Below are 21,426 nucleotides of genomic sequence, written 5' to 3' on the forward strand. Positions count from 1 at the left end.
TTGATTTAAGGTTGCCCAACTCCAGAGTGACTCTATGTAGCTTACATTATAAACAAATACCGTATTTCCTGGAAAATAAGACCCTGTTCTTATATTTTTTTGAACCCTGAAATAAGCGCTTGGCCTTATTGCTATATGCTCAAAAGCCCGATTGGGGATGTCTTATTTTGGGGGAAACAGGGTAGAAGAAATAATATTAGACAAAAAAAAAAAAAACCCAACCCAAAGACAATTTGATCTAGTGGTGAAGGTGCTCACTTAGAAACCAGGAGATGGTGAATTCTAGTTCCGCCTTAGAAAAGAAAACCATCTGGGTGACTTTGAGTCAATCTTCAGGAGATGGTAAATTCTAGTTCTGCCTTAGACATGAAAGTTGGCTGAATGATTTTGGGCCAATTGCCAGGAGACAGTGAGTCTATCCTTGCCTTAGGCATGAGAGACAGATGGGTGACTTTGAGTCAATCGCCTGGAGATGGTTGAATTCTAATCCCACTTTAGGCATGAAAGGAGTCTTGGGCCAGTCCCCCTCTCTCAGCCCTATCCACTTCACAGAGTTGCTGTGGGTAAAATAGGAGGGGGAAGGGTTATTATGTATGTTTGCTGCCTTGAGTTACCTACAAAGGAATAAAGGTGGGGTAAAAACTTGATGAATAAATAAAAGAAACAAGAAGCATCTAGAGCAGAGGTCTTCAAACTTGGCAGCTTTAAGACTTGTGGACTTCAACTCCCAGAATTGAGAGTTCAACTGGGAGTTGAAGTCCACAAGTCTTAAAGCTGCCAAGTTTGAGGACCCCTGATCTAGAGAAACAAACCACAGGGCTGCACAAAATATACCTGACACAGCACAGCAGTCATCCTGCTCCAGAATCAGGGGTGGGAACCAGGTTTTTAAGGATTTCCAGAATCCCAATAGGGTGGGAAGCACATGAATTCTGGGGGATGGAGTGCTATTCCAGATGGCAGGTGTGGCACAGAGTGCCTTTCTATACCAACTGCATTTTGTGTATCTTTAATCTCTGGTACTGTATGAATTTGCCTGGCTATGCAATTCCTAGAGCTTCAACAAAATCCTTGGTGACCTCTAGATGTGTCAGTCTTAATCTCCCATAACCTCTAGCCAGAAATAGATAATAAGAATTGAAGTCAAACATATTGAAGGTACATTGGATGAGGAATCTTGTTTTACAAGATCTGAACCAGCAACCTTGCCACCTGGCAATGATTAATTTGTGTTTTGGAGACCCAAGCAAAGACATAAAGGCACCCTAAAAGCTACTTTTCTTGCATATATAGAAGAAAAAAACTACGCTATTTTGTTCTCTTTCTTTGTTTACCTCCTTGCAAGCTACAGGACAATGAATTAAGCTTGCAGGTAAGATGTGCCCACTAATTGATAGGTGTTATTAGCACTGTGAGGCAGAGAAGACTTGTTAAAGGATCTCTTGTTTGAGTCTGGGCAAGAATGGAGCAGAGATACCACTAGGGTCTTTTTAGTCTAGATAATGAAGGATACAGGAAATCCTCAACTTACGACCCTTCTTTTAGAGACCATTCAAAGTTCCAATGGCACTGAAAAAAAGTGATGCAAAAGTCCTCACACTTACCACCGTTGCTGCAACCCCATCATCACATGATCAAAATTTGGGACTTTGTCAACCAGCATGTACTTACATCCCAGATCATCTGATCACCATTTGTGACCTTCCCAGTTGGCTTCCAACAAGCAAAGTCAATGGGGGGGAAGCTGGATTCACTTAGCAACTACATAGTTCAACTGCAGTGATTCACTTAACAACCATAGCAAATTTTTTTTTTGTAAAATCAGGCATGGCTCACTTAACAACTGTCTTGCTTAGCAACAGAAATTCTGGTCCCAATTGTGCTCATAAATTGAGGATGACCTGTATTCTCAGAATCTCTAGATTAGGGACATTTCAGCACCAGAGAAATGGACAGCTCTCCTTCTTCAGAGGTACCTACTCCTGATTGGTTGAGGGCAAGGCAATTAAAACTCAGACCACAAGTTTTCTGAATAGTTTTTATCCCAGAGCTATAATTGCACTCAACAATGAACTAAAGGGCCACCATCAGTGACTACAGTATTACTTGGTCTGTTGTGTGGATGTTTGGGTGGTTTAGGGGTGGGGAATTTGTGGTGGGTGGGGGTGTGTTTGGGGATTGTTATGTGTATTGGACCTGGTCTTTGGGTGTTAAGTGAATTTTGTTGTATGGGTATACTGTGTATACACGTACAATGACAATAAAGTTATTATCATTATTTCGGTTCCAGAACTAGATAATGCAAAATGAAGAAATCACATTTTCTCCAAAATGAATTTTCTGATCTCACTGCTTTGAAAAAAAAAATGCAGTGGGATGGTAGAAGAGTTGGACTGTGCACATTTGCCTGAACCTAGCATGGGAAGATGAATATCAAGAGCCTTGGTGGTGCAGTGGACTAAAGTGCTGTTAAGTGCTAGCACTTAGTTGCCAGCTGCCTGCAATTAGTGCAAGTTCGAATCTCACCAGGCTCAAGGTTGACTCAGCCTTCCATCCTTTCGAGGTAGGTAAATTGAGGACCCGGATTGTGGGGGCAATAAGCCAACTTTATATAGAACAATATCGCCTGGGGGGGGGCCCGAAAGCCCTAATAAGCAGGTATATACAAAAAAAGTATGCAGGCTATTGCTATAATGCATTGTAAGCTGCCCTGAGTCTACGGAGAAGGGCAGCATATAAATTGGACTAATAAATAAATAAATTTACCATTCCATGTTATTTTATTGCACAAATATAACACAGATTCTGGAGAAATATATCCATATTGTGAACATACATGTGCTGAGCTAGGTAGGGAAGAAGCAAAAAACTTGTTATTATAAGAATAGCTGAGGAGATGGTCAGCTACTAATTCAGAAGCCTGCTTTTATTAATTAGCTGTCAAGGGTTAACATGAGTAGGTCAGGAGTAAAAGTTCCCGAGAACAAGACAATCAGCAGGAATAATAATGTGCACTTCTACTGAAAAAATAATTGGTTCTCAGAGTGCTGGGGTGCATGGATTAACAAAAAAATAGCAATGTATCAGGAATGAACCTTGGGTTTGCTAAATGTATGGCTTGAGTTTGCAGCTGTTGGTTTTCTTTATATTAATAGCTTTTCTAGTATCGGTAACAAAAACTATCTTATCAAGAGCTACGTCCTTCAATCTCTGCCTGCGAGCCTTTGAGTTTAAGTATCAATCTGGAAGGAAGCTGACATTAGCTAAGATTTGTTGACTTGGTTTCCTTGTCTTCCCCTGGGCAGATCCCAGCCTTCAAAGTCACTACTGCTGTCATGTCTTCAACTATTTCATCATATCTTAGCACAAAGATGTGCCTGATATTATCCTTATTTCACAGAGGGAGAAGTGAGTTTTGCCATTTGACCAACATCACCCTGGGAAATCTCAGAAACATGGGATGCTCCAGCTCAACGCAACCAGGTGGAGGAGAGAAAGAACAGAACGAAAGCCTGGAGGGATGATATCGGAAGTCTGCAAAAATAGCTGCCAAACTGTAATGCTTAATTATGATCGAAGGGGAAAATCACCATGTATATGACTAGAGAGTAATCACATCAGCTATGATGAATGTTGATTAAATTTAAATATAAGTGAAAGAAAATTAAAGTTAGCTTCTGGCCCAGACCCACCCACTTCTGCTTGAAATGCAGAACTAGGCATGAAACAGAAAGGCCATCTGTAATCTTCCGTCTGAAAAAATGAGCAACGTGCCAGCAGAAATTCTCTACTTTTCTCCAGAACTAATAACCTGCATTTCATCTTCGGCAGCAGAGCTATCAGATAAATTTTGAAGAATCAGGGTTATTTATTTATGAATCAAATTTATATAGCCATCCATCTCACTGGAAGCGAGTTTGGGTGGTACACAACAATCAGATAAAAAAACAACAAATATAAAAACATCAAAGAAAACATTAAAGTCCATATTAATAAAAATGATAAAAGCAAAAAATACAGGAGGATTAAAAATGGCCACCTGAACGATAGAGCTATTTCATCCCCGGGCTTGACAACAGAACCAGATCTTGAGGTTTTTTTGGAATATCAAAATGGATGGAACTAATTTAATGTTGTGGGGCGGGGGCAGAGGAAATGTTCCATAAGCACCACAGAAGAGAAGGCATGTCTTCTGGAACCCATCCAATGAAGCTTCTTAACCAACGATACCTGCAACATGCCCTTTCTGGCAGATCTAATGGGACAGGCTAATGTAAACTGGGAAATATGGTCCCCCAAATGCTATAAGAGATGACCAGGCTGAGCCCAAGGGAGGAGTCAAACACGTCATTCGTCTTGAGTCCCTTTGTGGCCGCAAGAGATCTAAGACCAACCCATCTTGAAATCCATTGGCACTTGTCTATTGCCAATGCGCTTTGACTGTTAGTAGTTCTGATTCTTATAGAGAGCTTGAATTTGCAGTAAACCTCTACATTCACTTGAACTGCCTGGATTTCCTGATTTTTCATGCTCCACAGGTGCCATGAAGCCCCTTAAAGGTGAAAACCAAGAACCTTGTTTTGGACTTTGAAACTGGCAACCAGTGCACCTCATGGAGAAAGGGGTAACACATGACTGTTGACATTCCAGTCCAACAATGTATATAATGTTGGAAGTTCTTCATTCTAGAATGGTATTATCACATCTCCATAGAAGATTCTGCTGAGCAAGTACACCCACCCAGGCCCAGAACTTGGTACGACATATCATTTCAAGGACTCCTTGCCTGAATAAGTCTGGGAAAAAACTTTTCCCAGGTGACAGTTGCAGTCTCTCTCATGTTGGGAAAAAATTGGGAAGCATTTGGCATCACAATGATGGCTAACTTTTTGCCATTGTGTGCCAAAAGCAGGTGGATTGCGAGGGGGGGTTGCGTGTGCATGTGCCCATAATTCTACGTGCCATGCCCCCCCACGCATGTGCGCACAACTCCCCACGCTCCCCCTGCTTTTGGCATGTGATGGCCCAGTAGGCCCATTTTTTGCTCTCCCCAGGCTCCAGAGCCTTTCTAGGAGTCTGGGGAGGGTGAAAACAACCTTCCCCCCCCCCCAGGGGGCCCTCTGGAGGCCGAAAATAGCCCAATTGCTGATTTCCGGTGGGCCCAAAAGGCCCGAAAATCAGCTGGCTGGCGCATCTCACGTACCCACTGATATGGCTCCACGTGACACCTGTGGCATGCGTGCCATAGGTTCGCCATCATGGTGGTAGCATCTTTTCTGACTAGCCTTTAGAGAATGCCTGATACCTTTTGACATGTGCATTCATATTATATTCTATCATTTCATATGAGTATCTCATCAATAGATATATTTGATCTGAATATATCAAAAGGTATCAGGCAATCTCAGCCATCCTCAACAAACACAATGCAATCCACCGGGAAGGAGATACAGAAGCATAGCCAGCCTCACAAACCGGCTGAAGAACAGTTTTCATCCATGGGCTGTCAGACTCCTGAATGAGAAATAACATCATAACTACCCTGTTTTCCCCAAAATAAGACCTCCCCTGATAATAAGCCCAATCGGGCTTCTGAGTGCATGGCAATAAGGCCAAGCACTTATTTCAGGGTTCAAAAAAATATAAGACAGGGTCTTATTTTTGTGGAAACACGGTATGTAGTATGATGGACTGCATCATACTGGTGCAATAGGACTGGGCGTTTTATTAATATGATTTATAGGGTTAGGGATTTCCTGTCTTCACTGTGAGTTGTATTGTGTTGTGGGGGGTTGCACTGAGGAAGCTCAACCAATCTCATCGTACATATGTTGTGCACTGACAATAAAGATTTGAACTGAATTGAATAAGGCACTTAAAATCTGTTTCACAGGTAAGCAGCCTGTCTCCTCCTCCCTCCCTCCCTCCCTTCCTCCCCTGCCCTCTCCAGTTTAAATCCTACATTGGTCTACTCACTCAATGGATATGATGAAGTGAGATGCAGCTGAAAAAAGTTTATGATTTTTAATCACAATGCTAATCAGAAAGGGCGCTATCAGATTTCTGATATTTTTTGCCACTCTAGACCAAAAGCTGTCCTCCTACACTTATACTGGGAGCAAATCAAGAGTATAATCAGCCACCCTCCGGTTATCTGCAGGATTGCAGAACAAAGATTTGAACAAAGGCAAGGCTTTCTTTTTCAACTGTAGATCCCCTTCCAACATTAGAAGGATACCCAATTCTTGGGAGGATGGAAATGAGAAACAAGAAACATGGATGAAGGAACAAGACAGATGAATGGATAATCTTGCAAGCTTGGGATATGATATGTGAAGGCATCCAGGAGCTTCTCCGATCATCATCACCCACACTATCTCTTGGATAGCCAAGCAACTAACTTCAGAATTACTTTATGCTTTGAAACTTTTGATTCTGTGTTTTGTACTTTCATTTTTGTTAAGGGTCTTGAGTTAAGAAAGTAGGGTATTGGTTGAATAACTTGCAGGCACGCATGCATGTCAATCATTGGCACAGTGGCCTCATTACACAATTCACTGAATGCAGCAACATGAAATATACTCACGCTTTAGTGTATTCCCAGGTCACACACTGTTGATGTGAGGTGCCCTGGAGGACAAGTAGAAAGAGGATGATGTGAACGAGGAACAAGACATGGTACACCTAGAAAATCCATATATTCTTTTTTTCCTTCCTTCCTTCCTTCCTTCCCTCCCACTTTCCTTCCTTCCACTTTCCATCCATCCATCCATTCCTTTTCAGATACTAATTTCTAATTATGATGTTGGTTTTCTACCTTCAGAGGGAATATCAGTAAAGATTTCAGAGGCTGCCTAAGCATTCAATGCACATCAAAGTATGTTGCTGTTTCCTATGTTCCCTGATAGACGGTAAAGTATTGCAAAAAGGCAGGGCAGAAATGAAGTATAAATTTCAACAATAATTACACCAAGGGAGAATTTCTTCCCTTTCTCTCTTAATTACAACAGATGGGGTGAAACCCTTATACGGATCTAACTAAAGCAAAAAAAAATAAATAAATAAATCCTGACTTTTTTTCTCCAGCACTTTTTCAGGGATAAAAATGAAATACAGGTAGTCCTTGACTTACAACAGTTTGTTTAGTGACCATTCAAAGTTACAACAGCACTGAAAAAGTGACCTAGGACCGTTTTTCACATGTACGAACTTTGCAGCATTCCCACGATCATGTCCTCAACCTTCAGGACGTGCTTGGCAACTGGTTCATATTTATGACGGTTGCTGGGTCCCAAGGTCATGTGATCATATTTTTTTGCAACCTTCTGACAAGCGAAGTCAATGGGGAAGCCAGATTCATTTAACAACTGGGTTGTTAACTTATCAACTGCAGTGATTCACTTAACAACGGTGGCAAGAAAGGTTGTAAAATGGGGCAAAATTCCCTGAACAAATGTCTCACTTAACAACAGAAATCTGGGGCTCTATTGTGGTCATAAGTACTGGATGGAGATACCACACTCCAAGCACAGGCGGAAATCTATGACTAGTTTTTCTTTTTCTTCCTTTTTCTTCCCCCCCCCCTAATTACTTGCATTCTTTATACTATTTATGTTGTTTGTATTTTTTGTCATGGATTGCACCAGTCAGGCTAAAACCAATTTCGTTGTATACATGATGTACAATGACAATAAAGGCTATACTAGATCAGTGTTTCTCAACCTTGGAAGCTTGAAGATGGGTGGATTTCAACTCCCAGAATCCCCCAGCCAGCAGCGCTGGCTGGGGGATTCTGAGAGTTGAAGTCCACCCATCTTCAAGCTTCCAAGGTTGAGAAACACTGTACTAGATAGAGATAGACAGACAGACAGATCACATACACAAACACACCAATACTATTTATTTTTCTGATACTTTCTTTCAGTAGCTTTTTTCTCTACAGATGTTTATGGGCTGTTAACCTCTTATCATAATCATAATCCTAAATTTATTTTGTCAAGTATATATAAGATAACAGGTAAAAGTATAAACATAATTTGAATACATGAAATGGATACGAATAAAAGGGAACATTAGGACGGGGACGGAAGGCACGCTGGTGCTCTTATGTACGCCCCTTACAGCCCTCTTAGGAATGGGGTGAGGTCAACAGTAGACAGTCTAAGGTTAAAGTTTTGGGGATTTGGGAAAGAAACCAGAGAGTCTGGTAGTGCATTCCAGGCAATGACCACTCTGTTGCTGAAGTCCTATTTTCTGCAATCGAGTTTGGAGCGCTTTACCTTGAGTTTGTATCTATTATTTGCTCGTGTATTGTTGTGGTTGAAGCTGAAGTAGTCATTGACAGGAAAGACATTGTGGCAGATAATTTTATGCACTATGCTTAGGTCATTATATATACGCTGCTCATTAGGGAAATCAAAGTCTCATTTCAAAGTAGTCCTTGAGATACAGTCAACCTGAAAACGGGGTCTTACAACCCAATTCAATATTCTGATGGTTGGGCCACCTCCACAGTCATGTGACCAAACTTTGCTCGGTAACATGGCCACATTTATGGCTGTTGGGAATGCCCCATTGCCATATATTTTACAAATAGTTTTGACAAAATCTAATTCCTCTTTTTAGCAAAATTGTACCCCTGGCGAAGCATTGGTTAATGGCTGTGGCATTTGCTTAATTATCATGACATTTGTTTTAATTACCACTACAAAAAAATGTCATAAAATCAGGTGACCTGCTTTATGACTGTCACAATTTATGACCCTAATGGTCCGGCTTCATTACGGTCATATGTCCAGGACTACCTGTATAGACATTTGTCCTGACTATGTTCTCGGACACTGTATTTTCGGGGAAACAGGATACTGAACAAAGAAAGAAGTGGTGGAAAAATTGTGCAGCTGGTGCAGCCTCTGTCATTTTTCCTGGAGAAACTGCATCAGTTGAATATTTGTCTGGAGAATCCTTTCTAGGGCTAATGCTTGTGTGAAAGACCAAAGCAAGCTGTATCTGCATTAACTGAACCAATATAGAGTTCAAGAGAGAATCAAATCCTTACAATTTACAACTCAATAAGGATTTTCAAGTATCTTTTTTTTTAATACCGTGGTGTAATTTTTCTGGTTTCTGAGTGGAAACTAAAGCATATGGCAGGTTGCACATATGCTTTGTCCTGACTATGTTCTCGGACAGCAAAACGATGCTAGATCTGTTCTTCTGCATCCAGGGTTCCCTCTTCATACATACCAGGTTTGGCCCTGGCTTGGTTACTCAACCTCCAGCCACAGAGCATTTTTTTGTAGTGTAAAGTGATAATGGGATGTTTAAATCAAGAGCTTCTCTTTTAATTATACTGGGGTGGACTAGTCTACCCAACTCAAAGGCAAAAGTGCCACAAGACCCCACACTTACATTGATAATATGGGACAACTCGACTGTGATCAAGGGTTCCACAGCCTTCGTTGGTGGTTTCACCGTCACCGTGAGAACTTTGGACATGACTGCTAAAGGACTTCTGTTGGTGAAATTGGCAATGTCACTGGAATGAGAATGCATTCAGAATAAAAATGCACCACAGACGTATTGCTGCAAACACATTACCAGATGGACTTGCTTTTCGCAAGCAATTTGATAGATCCACTCACCTAGGAGGGGGCAGAATTAATCCCAAGGTGCGATACAAGATGGCGCCAATGACAAAATAAGCCGAGTCATCTGTTTCTTCAGACAGAAGGAGAAAGAAAGACAAGAGCCACAAGGATTAATGCAGCAGCTAAAGGGCCATTTGTGGGACATGAAATCAGGACTTTGTTGTGTTAAACAAGACTCAGAGCAATGAGAAGACCCCAAAACTACAATTGCCAGAATATTTGTAAGATTTCAAGAATGTATTAAGAGATTTATATATACCATGTTTTCCCAAAAATAAGACCCTGTCTTATATTTTTTGAATCCCAAAATAAGCGCTTGGCCTTATTTTCGGGGAGGACTTATTATTTTGGGGTGTATGGAGCAAAATGGGGCTCCTCTTGCTGTCTTACCTGATTTCCAGCTCTGCATTTAAATATTTTTGGGGAGGGCTTATTTTTTGGGAGGAGGCTTATTTTAGCGTATGCACTCAAAAGCCCAACTGGGCTTATTATCAGGGGATGTCTTATTTTCGGGGAAACAGGGTACTGAACAAAGAAAGAAGTGGTGGAAAAATTGTGCAGCTGGTAGGATTGTCTCTGTCATGTTCCTGGAGAAACTGTATCAGTTGAATATTTGTCTGGATAATCCTTTCTAGGGCTAATGCTTGTGTGAAAGACCAAAGCAAACTGTATCTGCATTAACTGAACCAATATAGAGTTCAATAGAGAATCAAATCCTTACAACCTACAACTCAATAAGGATTTTCAAGTATCTTTTTTTTTATACCGTGGTGTAATTTTTCTGGTTTCTGAGTGGAAACTCAAGCATATGGCAGGTTGCACATATGCATTCATTTCAGCTTTATAACATATGCATGCATATCGTATAAATGGGGCTATAAATATCTAAGCCTCACATTTCCACCTCTGATTTGAAATCTGGAGAAAGAGATTTGGACTTTCACAATAGCGGGGAAAGAATCTGTAACTGGAATGCCAAATCAAAATTAGAAATATCACATCCAGCTCTGTGAGTCAGTTATAATAATAACAACACTTCAGTCCAGCCTATATAAAAATGTCTGTAAGCAAGATTAGCAATAATGTCAGAGACAAAAGAATCTGGCTTTAAAAACTGGTGTTTTGGCAGGCATGTCTCAGCAAATAAATCTAAAATGTTCTGAACTCTTTCCAATTTATCTATAAAGATTGGATTAAAAAAACTGAACAGAACATTTTGCAATTCTTCCTTCTCTTTCTTGGGAATAGCATTATTCCTCAATTATTCTACTTTGCTGACCTTAAGATCAATAGCACATAGACTTATATGCCGCTTCATAGGTGCTCTACAGCCCTCTTTAAGCGGTTTACAGAGTCAGAATATTTTCCCCAACAATCTGGGTTCTCATTATCGGAAGGATGGAAGGCTGAGTCAACCTTGAGCCGGTGAGTCTCAAACTTGAACACGGTTCATAGATCATTTACATAAACAGATCATTTCTATGAGTCTTTATCAGGTCAAAGCTGTTTTCAAAGGGTGAACTGTCCTTTTTCCCTATTCTTAAGAGTAATACGCAGAAGGCTCATATCTAAGAAAAACTTTTTTATAATGAAGCTTATAGTTAGCTTCATCACTTTGATGGCTCTGTTAGGGACTACCCTCAAAATGTCAGCAGGGCCTCAGCAAAACGACAATGGCAAAAAGGCCTGTGTTTCTCAACCTTGGCAACTTTGAGATGGGTAGACTTCAATCCCCAGAATTCCTGAGTTGGAGAATTCTGGGAGTTGAAGTCCACCCATCTCAAAGTTACCAAACTTGAGAGACACTGGCCTAGGCAGCTTGATGAGAACCTCTTCTAAAGCCTAGCATTCTTCAGAAAGACCCACAGTTTCCTATTTTTTTAAAAAAACAAATAATTCATAATTAATCAATCAGTGTAACATCTGGGTACAAAATTTTTGTGTCGTCATATTCAACATTTATAATCATTTTCTTAGTACATATTTATCGTTCTTCTTACACTTAAATTTAATCTATTGCAACATATTTTTCCCATGTTTCTTATTTTTAATTGTCTATTATCTATATTCAGTCTCTATCCATTGATAAAATTGCCCCCATATGTTGTAATACTCTGATTCTTCCTTCCCTCTTATTGCTAATGTTAATCTACTCATTTCTGCACATTCTAATATTTTTTTTTAATTAGTTCTCCCTTTGTAGGAATTTTTTCTGCTTTTCAATTTTGTGCAAGTACCATTCTTGCTGCCGTTATTACATGTATAATCAAATATGTATTTTCTTTACTGAATTTCTTCAGTAAGATACCCAGCAGGAACCACTCCGGTTTAAGATCAATGTGTTGCTGTATCATTTTCTCTAGCCATCTTCAAATTTTTGTCCAATAATTCCTCACTTCTGGACATGTCCACCACATGTGATAGTAGGTTCCCGATGTCTGGTGGCATTTCCAACATTTTGTTGATTTATCTTTGAACATTTTTGCCAATCTTTCCGGTGTCACAGTTTCCTAAATGAATGGCAGAAGAGCATCTGGGAGCACATGTCTTATTCAAGTTGCCCATCCTTCCTCTAACCACTACTCCTGGGTCTCCTTTTCCTTCCAACTCCACCCACCCTCAATGAGTCGGTCCCTTGTGGAGGCTATGTACCAGATGAGGAGAGATTGAGCACTTCTTTGGGAATGAAGATCTTGTCTTCGGAGTGGCGGGCCCAATCCTTCATGCCCCGACGCCCCTTCATGGGGAAATTGATATCACTGGACACAGCAGACACCGGCTCTCTCTGGATGCTAATCACTGCCAAGGGAGGGAAGGGGAAAGAGAGGAGAACAGGAAAGAAGGGCTGGGTGTCACTCTGGGATAGAGATCAGGAAATAAAGCACACTTGATCCTCATCCTTAACGTCATGGCCTTCTAGAGCAGGGACAGAACAGAGGTGGAACACCTTCCTTGGTGGCCATCAAGCTCCCAGTTCACTACAGGTTTATAAAGGTTATTTTAATTTTAAAAATACAGCAGACATGCTGTAAAGCTAACAAAACACCATCTGCTAACATCTACAGGTAGTCCTTAACTTGCAACCATTCATTTAGGCACTTATAAATTACAACGACACTGAAAAAGGTGACTTACAACCAGTCCTCATGTTTATGACCATCACAGCATCCATGGCCATGTCAACAGAATTTGGGAGCTTGGCAACCAGCATGTATTTATGACAGTTGCAACATCCTGGGGTCATGTGATTGCTATTGGCGACCTTCCCAATCGAGCTTCTGGAGGTTCTGAAGGCCCTGGCTGAATCCCGGCCTCTGGCACCACATCTTCTCCAGCCTCCTCATTGTCCGACCCGAGTGCCAGCTGCACAGGCTGCTGGCGCAGCACCACACACCAGCCTCCTCGCTGTCTGAATCAGCTACTAGCTGCACAGGCCACGTACGGGCCACAACAAAAGTCAATGAGGGCACCTTGATTCACATAACAATTGTATGATTCACTTAACTGCAACAATCCTTTTAACAACCATGGCAAAATGGTCATATAATCAGATGTGAGTCACTTAACCTTATTTAGCAACACAAATTCCAGTCCCAAAAGTTGAAGACTACCTATATATTATTTTGGAGAAACACCTTTGGGTCCCTCAAAGTCTTACTGGAATCATAAGATAGCATCTCCAGATGGAGATGAGTTCCTTCACCTTCTGATGAATGGGTATTCTGTGATTTACCATACCCACTAGGGCAGGGGTCACCAACCTTTCCAGACCTCAGGTCCCCTTTAGGGACCACTAAATTCATAATTTTAAATCCTGCAGACCACTAATATTATTTTTTAAAAAAGAGAAATAGTATTCAGTGCAATATAAAAATGCAAATAATGTTTCTGCCAGAATTTTATCATGGACCACCAGTGGTCCACAGACCACTGGTTGGTGACCACTGCACTAGGAAGCCAGTTGGGAACAGGCATTTTTCCCTCGGTAGGCATTTTGTGAGCATGTCAACCAAAGGCTCTCAGAAGTCCTAAGTCATTCTTGGCCTAGAAGGATTTCCTGAGCCAGTTCTACAGCAACAGCTAGGAAATTCACTATCAGAGGCTATGGATGCAAACTAGTTTACTATCAATGATGGTAGGACACAGAAGAAAGTAGGACAAATGAGTGAGAGACAGAATTTCCAGAACAGAAAAAAAAAAAAGAAATATAAGACTTTGGAAGAAACTTGGCCTTTTGCTCTTGTCCACCTTGGAGATTGATATCCTGCCTGCCTCGCCTTTTGCATTTATTTATTTATTTATTTATTTATTTATTTATTTATTTATTTATTTATTTATTTAGTGATTGATTGATTGATTGATTGGTTCGATTTATATGCCGCCCTTCTCTGGAGATTCAGGGCGGCTTACAATGCGATAAGCCTTCACCCTCTTTTGCTTAAGAGCCATTACAAATGTTTTCAATCTCTTGGAAATACAGGGACATATATCTGGTGGCATCCCAAAGAAGGAGGAAAGAAGTTTGAAACACTATCTTCAAGAAGGGGCTTAAGTGGAAAATAGCTGTGTGAACTTTTGTGGGGGTGGAAAAAACAAGGCAGAACATCCCACAATTTTTATAAAGATAACTAGAGATATTTCTAGAAGCCAGATGGATGCTGAGGAGCTGCATACATCTTGTAAATCACCTCCTTCTGCTCTACCATGAAGTTCCCAATGGACTGCAAGAGCTGAGCCTGAAGAAGACTATCATTGCCCAGAGTCCATTCCTTGTCTCAAATCCCAAAGAAACTATTCATCTGTCTAGTCCCTTCCAGTTGCTTACCCAAGTTGTCTGTAACAATAAGGGAACTCTGGAAAGCCTTGAGGGCACCTCCTACCAGATGGATGAAATCTTCAACCACTTTCATGAGGAGGACGGAACCAGGCAACACCTGTGCAGGGAATGGAGGAATCAGAATTAATGGAGGTCTCCATTAATTAATTCTCACTTCGGTGGGAATGAGAGACTTCCGAATCCCACCAGAGGTACAGGTTCACGCCCAGCAACCCACCTGTTGTGCATCTTCCCATTTCTCCCTGTTTTCTGCATCTACCATGTAGCTCACAACCTGGAAGAAACGCTGGAGGGAGAGAGGAGAAAGTGAAGGAAAGAGAGCAGACGGGGAGAAACAGTTGTAATATTTATGGCAATTTGGCCTTAGGCAGTTTTCTCAATTTCCCAGCAGCAAATTCCATTCAACCCCATTTTTATATCTCTTTATATATTTGGCTGAAAATCTTTTGCTTGGATATTCATGCTCATTTTTTTAAACATTCACAGGCATTTTCTAGGACCCCCTGTGTTTGCAAGTCATTTCTGCTGTTATTAAATATAAAATTTTGTATAGATTTGCCCTTTCCCAATTATGTGTGCACGTTCAGAGTGATGCCCATATTGCAAGCTTTCTTAAAAAAAAAAAAAAAAAGAGTTCTATTTATTTTGAAGGCTGAAATGGCTCTGTTTGTATACAAGTTAACATTAAGCAATTTTTATCGTTCCCTGCCTTTGTGTAAAGCTGCATTCTGAACAGGCTCAAAAATTAAGAGGCAGAATCCGCCTGAGATATCCCACTAGTCATCATAATGTGTTTCTTTTGCATTTCTCCAAAATGCCTCCTGGTGAGGCATACATCAGAAGTAGAAAAACTGCTTTTGCATACAAGTTCAGCCTTAACATGTTCAGGTTTAGCTGAAGAAACTCTTGCAAACAAACTGTTAATTAGTCATTGTCAGCCACATGGGAACTGGATGGTTGTGCTTAGAAAAACTCATTTGAAGTGCTTTTATTGTCACATGGTGCCTAAACAAATAGATATATAATGTCTGCCCATGATGGCCTAGTTCCGTGATGGCAAACCTATGGCCCGCGTGCCAGAGGTGGCATGCAGCGCCCTCTCTGTGGGCACGTGAGCTGTTGCCCCAGTTCAGTTTTGCTGCACATGCGCGCAGAACCAGCTGGTCTTCAGGTCTCTGCCACGCATGCATGGGGTTCAGGGCACACGCCGGGGGGCACACGTACATGCGTGAAAGGTTGGGGGCATGTGGAGGGCACACACATGCATGGAGGGCGGGGCACATATGGGGAGCCACGAGTGCATGAGCGTGGGGCAGGGCACATGCGGGGGACGCACACCCATGGGCAGGGAGCGGGGCACATGGAGGGTGCATGCATGCATGACGCACATGCGCAGGGGGTGCATGTGCATTGCATTTTGGGAGTTTGGGCACACGCGCATGCATTCGCACCCACGTTCACACGCTTTGAGCACTCGGTCCGGAAAAGGTTAGCCATCACTGGCCTAGTTCGTTCAACTCCTATAGAAAGGGGTTGGTTCCACAACTCAGCTTCCTAACCCATAATCTTCTCAATCTCTTTTTAACAAGGCCAAGCATGATGCAGTGGCATCACATCCAGTTTTCTCAGCGGACGGGATGACCACATAGGACTGGGGCTTGGTGGTGAGAACCCTTTGTACAGGAGACATCATACTGTATATTTTTGCCTTGTTTCAGCCTCTACATGGAGGCTCCAGCTATCGTATCTTCCCAATGGAGAAAAAAAAAGAGAAATGGTCCCGATTCTTCCCTCATTTGGGAAAGCAGTACAGGTAGTCCTCGACTTACAACAGTTCATTTAGTGTCCATTCAAAGTTACAACGGCACCGGAAAAAAGTGACTTATGACCATTTTTCATACTTATGACCAGTGGTGGGATTCAGCCAGTTCGCATCACTTCGGGAGAGCCGGTTGTTAACTTTCTGAGCAGTTTGGCAAACTGGTTGTTGAAAGAAATCATTAGGGCAGAGAACCGGTTGTTAAATTACTTGAATCCCACCACTGCTTATGACCATTGCAGCATCCCCCATGGTTCATGTGATTTACATTCGGATGCTTGACAACTGGTTCACATTTATGACGGTTGCAGTGTCCCGGGATCATGTCATCTCTCTTTTGTGACCTTCTGACAATCAAAGTGAATGGGGAAGCCGGATTCACTTAGAATAGAATAGAATAAATACTTTATTACGGTCCTCAACCAGCAATAGACATACAATAAATTAAAAACAATACTGACATTAATTCTGAATAATAACTTCCCTGTTATGAAAATACATGATCTCAAACCTTTTGGGTCACTCCCTAATTTACATGAGTGGAGATCCGATAAGTATGTGAGTAAATGTATTTTTCCAATAATTGTTATACTGTAGGTATGTCCAAAAAATTGGCACCAGTTGACATCTATAATTCTGTAACCAATTTTTTTCTGGTGGACATTGCAGCGACATCGGATTCACTTAACAACAGTGTGATTAATTTAACAACTGCAGTGATTCACTTGGCGAATGTGGTAAGAAAAGTCATAAAATTGGGCAAAACTCATTTAACAAATTTCTCACTTAGCAACATAAATTCTGGGCTCTATTGTAGTCGTAAGTCAAGGGCTACTTGTAAGTGATTCTGGAACGGGTAACCTTCCCACTTTCTTCAATTGGGCCAGTATGTGGACTCTGATCAACAAAGCAGGAGAGGGTCTGGGAAAGAGACCTTACTACAGGCTCCATGAAATGGAATTCCCCATACCGAGAGCATATAAAGCTGTGCTAGATGGATAAATAATCACAATAATCTCAATCTTTAAAAGTTATGCTGCCAATAGCAGTAAACCCAAATGGTAGTGATCAGCTTTCCCTTTACAGCAGGGATCTCCAAACTAGGCAACTTTAAGATTTGTGGCTTTCAACTCCCAGAATTCCTCAGCCAGCCATGGAATTCTGGGAGTTGAAGTCCAAAAGTCTTAAAGGTGCCACGTTTGCAGATCCATTCTTTACAGGGAGTATTTCTGTGTGTAATAAGTAGATGAAGAATAAGTATATTAAGTTATTGGGGAATATTAGGAGGCCCATCCCAGCAGCAGTAGCTTTCCCTACAGAGTCATTATTTTTACTCTGATGTCAAAATAATAAAATGTGCTCAATGGCATTATTATGCACATGCTGCATTTAGAAGCAACCGTGTGAGTCATAGTTTTGCATGATGATGTCAGCAAGCATGAGGTTATTTGGACATCATGCTCCCAATCTTAGCATATGCAATGCAGCCAGTCTCTTGAGCTCCAATGACCTCATGAACTTAAGAGTCAAAGAATGGTTTCTTCTCCTTTGGATGTCAACATAATACCTGCACATCATCTGAGGAAGGAATATAGGTGGCTCTTTTGTAAGTATCTGTGACATTGCGCAAGATCTCCACTGAGAAGAGCAGGTCCCCACTGTAATAGCTTCGGCGGGCAACAAGCTCCAGCAGGCTACGGACCACCTGTGACATGCCCTCACCTGCCAGCATGCGCTGGCCCTTAGCCAAGTGCTCACGGAGCTTGAGATGGAGAGGGAGAGAAAGGGAACAAGGTCAGATCATGGATTAAAACCAGGTCCAGCATACGAAAAAATGTAATTACAAGCATCCTAGGACTTCCACTTGTTCCTCAAATATAATGATGAAGATCTGAGAGATTTCTGCTATGGTAGTTGGGATGTTTGCTCCTTCTGAAGCCAACTGATTCTGCACCAACTGATTAGCACCAGATGCTCTTTCTCCTCAACTTTGGGAAGAGAACCTCCACAGAAGCTCATAAAGAAAGCTGAATTTCAGCAGGAGCCGAACCTAACATCTTGTAAATTGTTTAGTTGATTTGGATCCTTGCCCCATTTAAGACAGAGAGCCAGGATTGACTTCTCTATACCGAGACTTCAACTCTCTATGAATACCTTCATAGGTCAGGGGTTAAAATTTTCAAGAGCTTCTAGGAAAGCTTAAGCAACTCTTCTTAAATTCTAGCCACAAAATACGGAGAGAAAATCCTAGGAAACAACTCAGCAGAAACGGAGAAATGCAAGGTTTCTGGATCTCTTCAATTTTCTCCCTAAGGCATGATCCTTATTTTTCTCCCTACTTCTTAAGACCTGAATTAGTAAGATTGACCAGGTAAGCAACTTTTGGCAATTCAGCTAAGGAGAAGAGCTTCCATGCTCAGCCAGATTAACAGAAGCCTCAATTTTCCCCTTGTGAGAATTCACTGAGAAATCAAGACACATAGGATTATGCTGCTCAGCCAATATTAATCTGATGAAATAATGCCTAACACCCTTTCCTTCATCTTTATTGCCAGAGTATTTGTAGGCATTCTTATTTTCTATCACAGCATGAAAATGAAAACAGCCAGTAAAATGTAGTGAGAGGTACTGAACTGAGAGCAGCCCCCCCCCCCAAGGTTTGAGTCTTCCCTCATCTATGGAACTTCCTGGGTGACTTTGAACAAGTGTCTCTCTTTCAACCCAGCCTCCCACACTGGGTTGCTGGGAAGGAGGAAGTACTATATACATCGTTTCAATTCTGAATGAAAGGGCAAGTTATAAATCTGATATAAAATCCATTTTAACACCAGCTACCAGTTACTGAGTGAACTAGGTTTTATGTGAGGATTTGAAAGAGGGAGACAAACCTGATCCTCTACGTGTTTTTAAAGTTTGGTGTGAGGCAGTGGTGGGATTCAGCCAGTTCGCACCTATTCGGGAGAACCGGTTGTTGGAAGAAATCTTATTTTGTTTTTTCCCGCCCCCTTTACAGGGCTAATCCTGTAAGGAAGGCAGGAAGGAAACATTCTGGTGTTGTTTCTAGCCTAATCTTTATTGCTCTGCTTACAGAAACTGCCTCTCTGGTTAACCTTTATTACATTGTAACAGCTAAGGTGAAGCTGTTAACATGACATTGAGTTGACCATGCCCACACGGTCACATGACCACCGAGCCACGCCTACCCAGCTGGTCATTAGGACAGAGAACTGGTTGTTAAATTATTTGAATCCCACCACTGGTGTGAGGTGTGTGTGTGTGAAGGTGTGCAAGAAAGACAAAGCATCAATATGGGATTTTGAGGAAAATGACTGGAAATGGTAATTCTCCCTGCTCTGGGAATTCTGGTCTTGGACATCTATGGAAGAGTCCACTTGTACCTGGAATTAGAAAGTATTTTTTTCTCCCTCCTGGGATCCAGAATTTTGCTCAGTTGTGAAATCCAAATTTTTTTACTACCAGTTCTGTGGGCATGGCTTGGTGGGCATGGTGTGGCTTGGTGGGCATGGTGTGGCAGGAGAAGGATACTGCAAAATCTCCATTCCCTCCACACTCCAGGGGAAGGATACTGCAAAATCCCCATTCCCACCCCACTCTGGGACCAGCCAGAGGTGGTATTTGCCGGTTCTCTGAACTACTCAAAATTTCTGCTACCGGTTCTCCAGAACCTGTCAGAACCTGCTGGATTTCACCCCTGATTTTGGTACTACCTTGGGAGAAGGTTTAAAACCGTCCCCACCCCATCGCTTCTTCACTGAAGAGTTGTTTTGCAAAAAGTGTACTGAAAGCAAGCATGTCTATTTGTGTGTCAAGAAAAGAGTTAAGCTAGGAAGATGGCAGAGACAAAACAGCAGCCAAGGAGAGAGCAGAGAAACCTCCAACCCAACATCAGGCATCTTTAGCAGTCTTCAATAGTCTGGATGGGGAGGAACAAGCTCAGACTTAACCCCTCCAAGACCGAGTGGCTGTGGTTTCCGGTGTCCCGTCATAGTCAGTTGACTCCATCACTGACTATTGGGGATGAGATCTTGACCCCCTCAGAGAGGGCTAGCAACTTGGGCATCCTCCTGGACTCGCAGCTGTCCTTAGAAGACAATCTGACGGCTGTGGCCAGGGGGGCTTTTTATCAGGTTCGTCTGATTTACCAATTGTGTCCCTTTCTGGACCGGGACTCCTTACACACAGTCACTCATGCCATCGTCACTTCCCATCTGGACTATTGTAACACTCTCTACATGGGGCTCCCCTTGAAGAGCACCCGGAGGCTCCAACTGGTCCAGAATGCGGCTGCGTGGGTAATTATGGGAACGACTCGACGCTCCCATGTAACACCACTCCTGCGCGAGCTGCCCTGGCTTGCGGTGGTCTTCCGGGTGCGATTCAAGGTGTTGGCCCCCGGAGATTCGTAGGATTCCCGACCTGTGTACCTTTTATCGTGCCCTAAAAACATTACTATTCCAACAAGCAGGGCTGGCCTAAATAATAATAATATTTTACTATTTTAATGGGTTGTTTTATTAGAGTTTTTGGCCAATTTATTTAATTGTTTTAAATTGCTTTTAATTTTTATATTGTCATGGTTTTATTTCTGGCTGTACACCGCCCTGAGTCCTTCGGGAGAAGGGTGGTATAGAAATTTAATAAAATAAAATAAATAAATAAATTCAGGCAGCAAGAGAAAAAGTCTCTTCCAATATTTGAGGGGCTGTCACAGAGAAGAGGGGCTCGACTTATTCTCCAAAGCACCAGAGGGCAGGACGAGAAGTAACAGGTGGAAGATCTCTCTCACTGAAGAGAGATCCAGCCAAGAACTAAATTCCCTGACAACGAGAACAATTAAACAGAGTAACAGCTTGCCTCCAGAAGTTGTGGGTGCTCCATCTGTGGCTGTTTTCAAGAAGAGACTGGAAAGCCATTTCTCCAAAATGATGTAGGGTTTTCTCTTTCAGGAGGGGGTTGGACTAGAAGAACTCCCTTCTAACGCTATTATTTGGCATTCTGTCAAGTCTCAGAGCTGCGAGACCATGGAGAGGCAGAACCAAGTGATGGGGGACGAAGACAGTCCAACTACTGTCTGAAAACCCAGAAAAGAGCCTTGGTGG

General features: G+C 41.9%; 1 protein-coding gene across 8 annotated transcripts in view; it reads right to left on the bottom strand.

Annotated features, from left to right (window-relative positions):
* The window catches only part of ADGRB2 (adhesion G protein-coupled receptor B2), a 313,970-nt gene that overhangs the window by 76,070 nt on the left and 216,474 nt on the right, over positions 1 to 21,426 (bottom strand). For 5 of the 8 annotated variants that reach the window (XM_034413346.3, XM_060691413.2, XM_060691412.2 and 2 more), the window contains 7 exons: positions 17,874 to 18,068; positions 14,705 to 14,773; positions 14,476 to 14,584; positions 12,303 to 12,449; positions 9,645 to 9,720; positions 9,412 to 9,538; positions 6,587 to 6,630 (listed from right to left, as the gene is read on the bottom strand). In XM_034413346.3, the coding sequence (XP_034269237.2) occupies positions 6,587 to 6,630; positions 9,412 to 9,538; positions 9,645 to 9,720; positions 12,303 to 12,449; positions 14,476 to 14,584; positions 14,705 to 14,773; positions 17,874 to 18,068 (767 nt within the window). The remainder of the gene's footprint in view (positions 1 to 6,586; positions 6,631 to 9,411; positions 9,539 to 9,644; positions 9,721 to 12,302; positions 12,450 to 14,475; positions 14,585 to 14,704; positions 14,774 to 17,873; positions 18,069 to 21,426) is intronic. The other 3 variants (XM_034413343.3, XM_034413341.3, XM_034413342.3) reach the window with 3 other exon arrangements.

The sequence above is a fragment of the Pantherophis guttatus genome, chromosome 10 (genome assembly GCF_059756535.1).
Source record: "Pantherophis guttatus breed Tessera chromosome 10, ASM5975653v1, whole genome shotgun sequence".
Lineage (NCBI taxonomy): Eukaryota > Metazoa > Chordata > Lepidosauria > Squamata > Colubridae > Pantherophis > Pantherophis guttatus.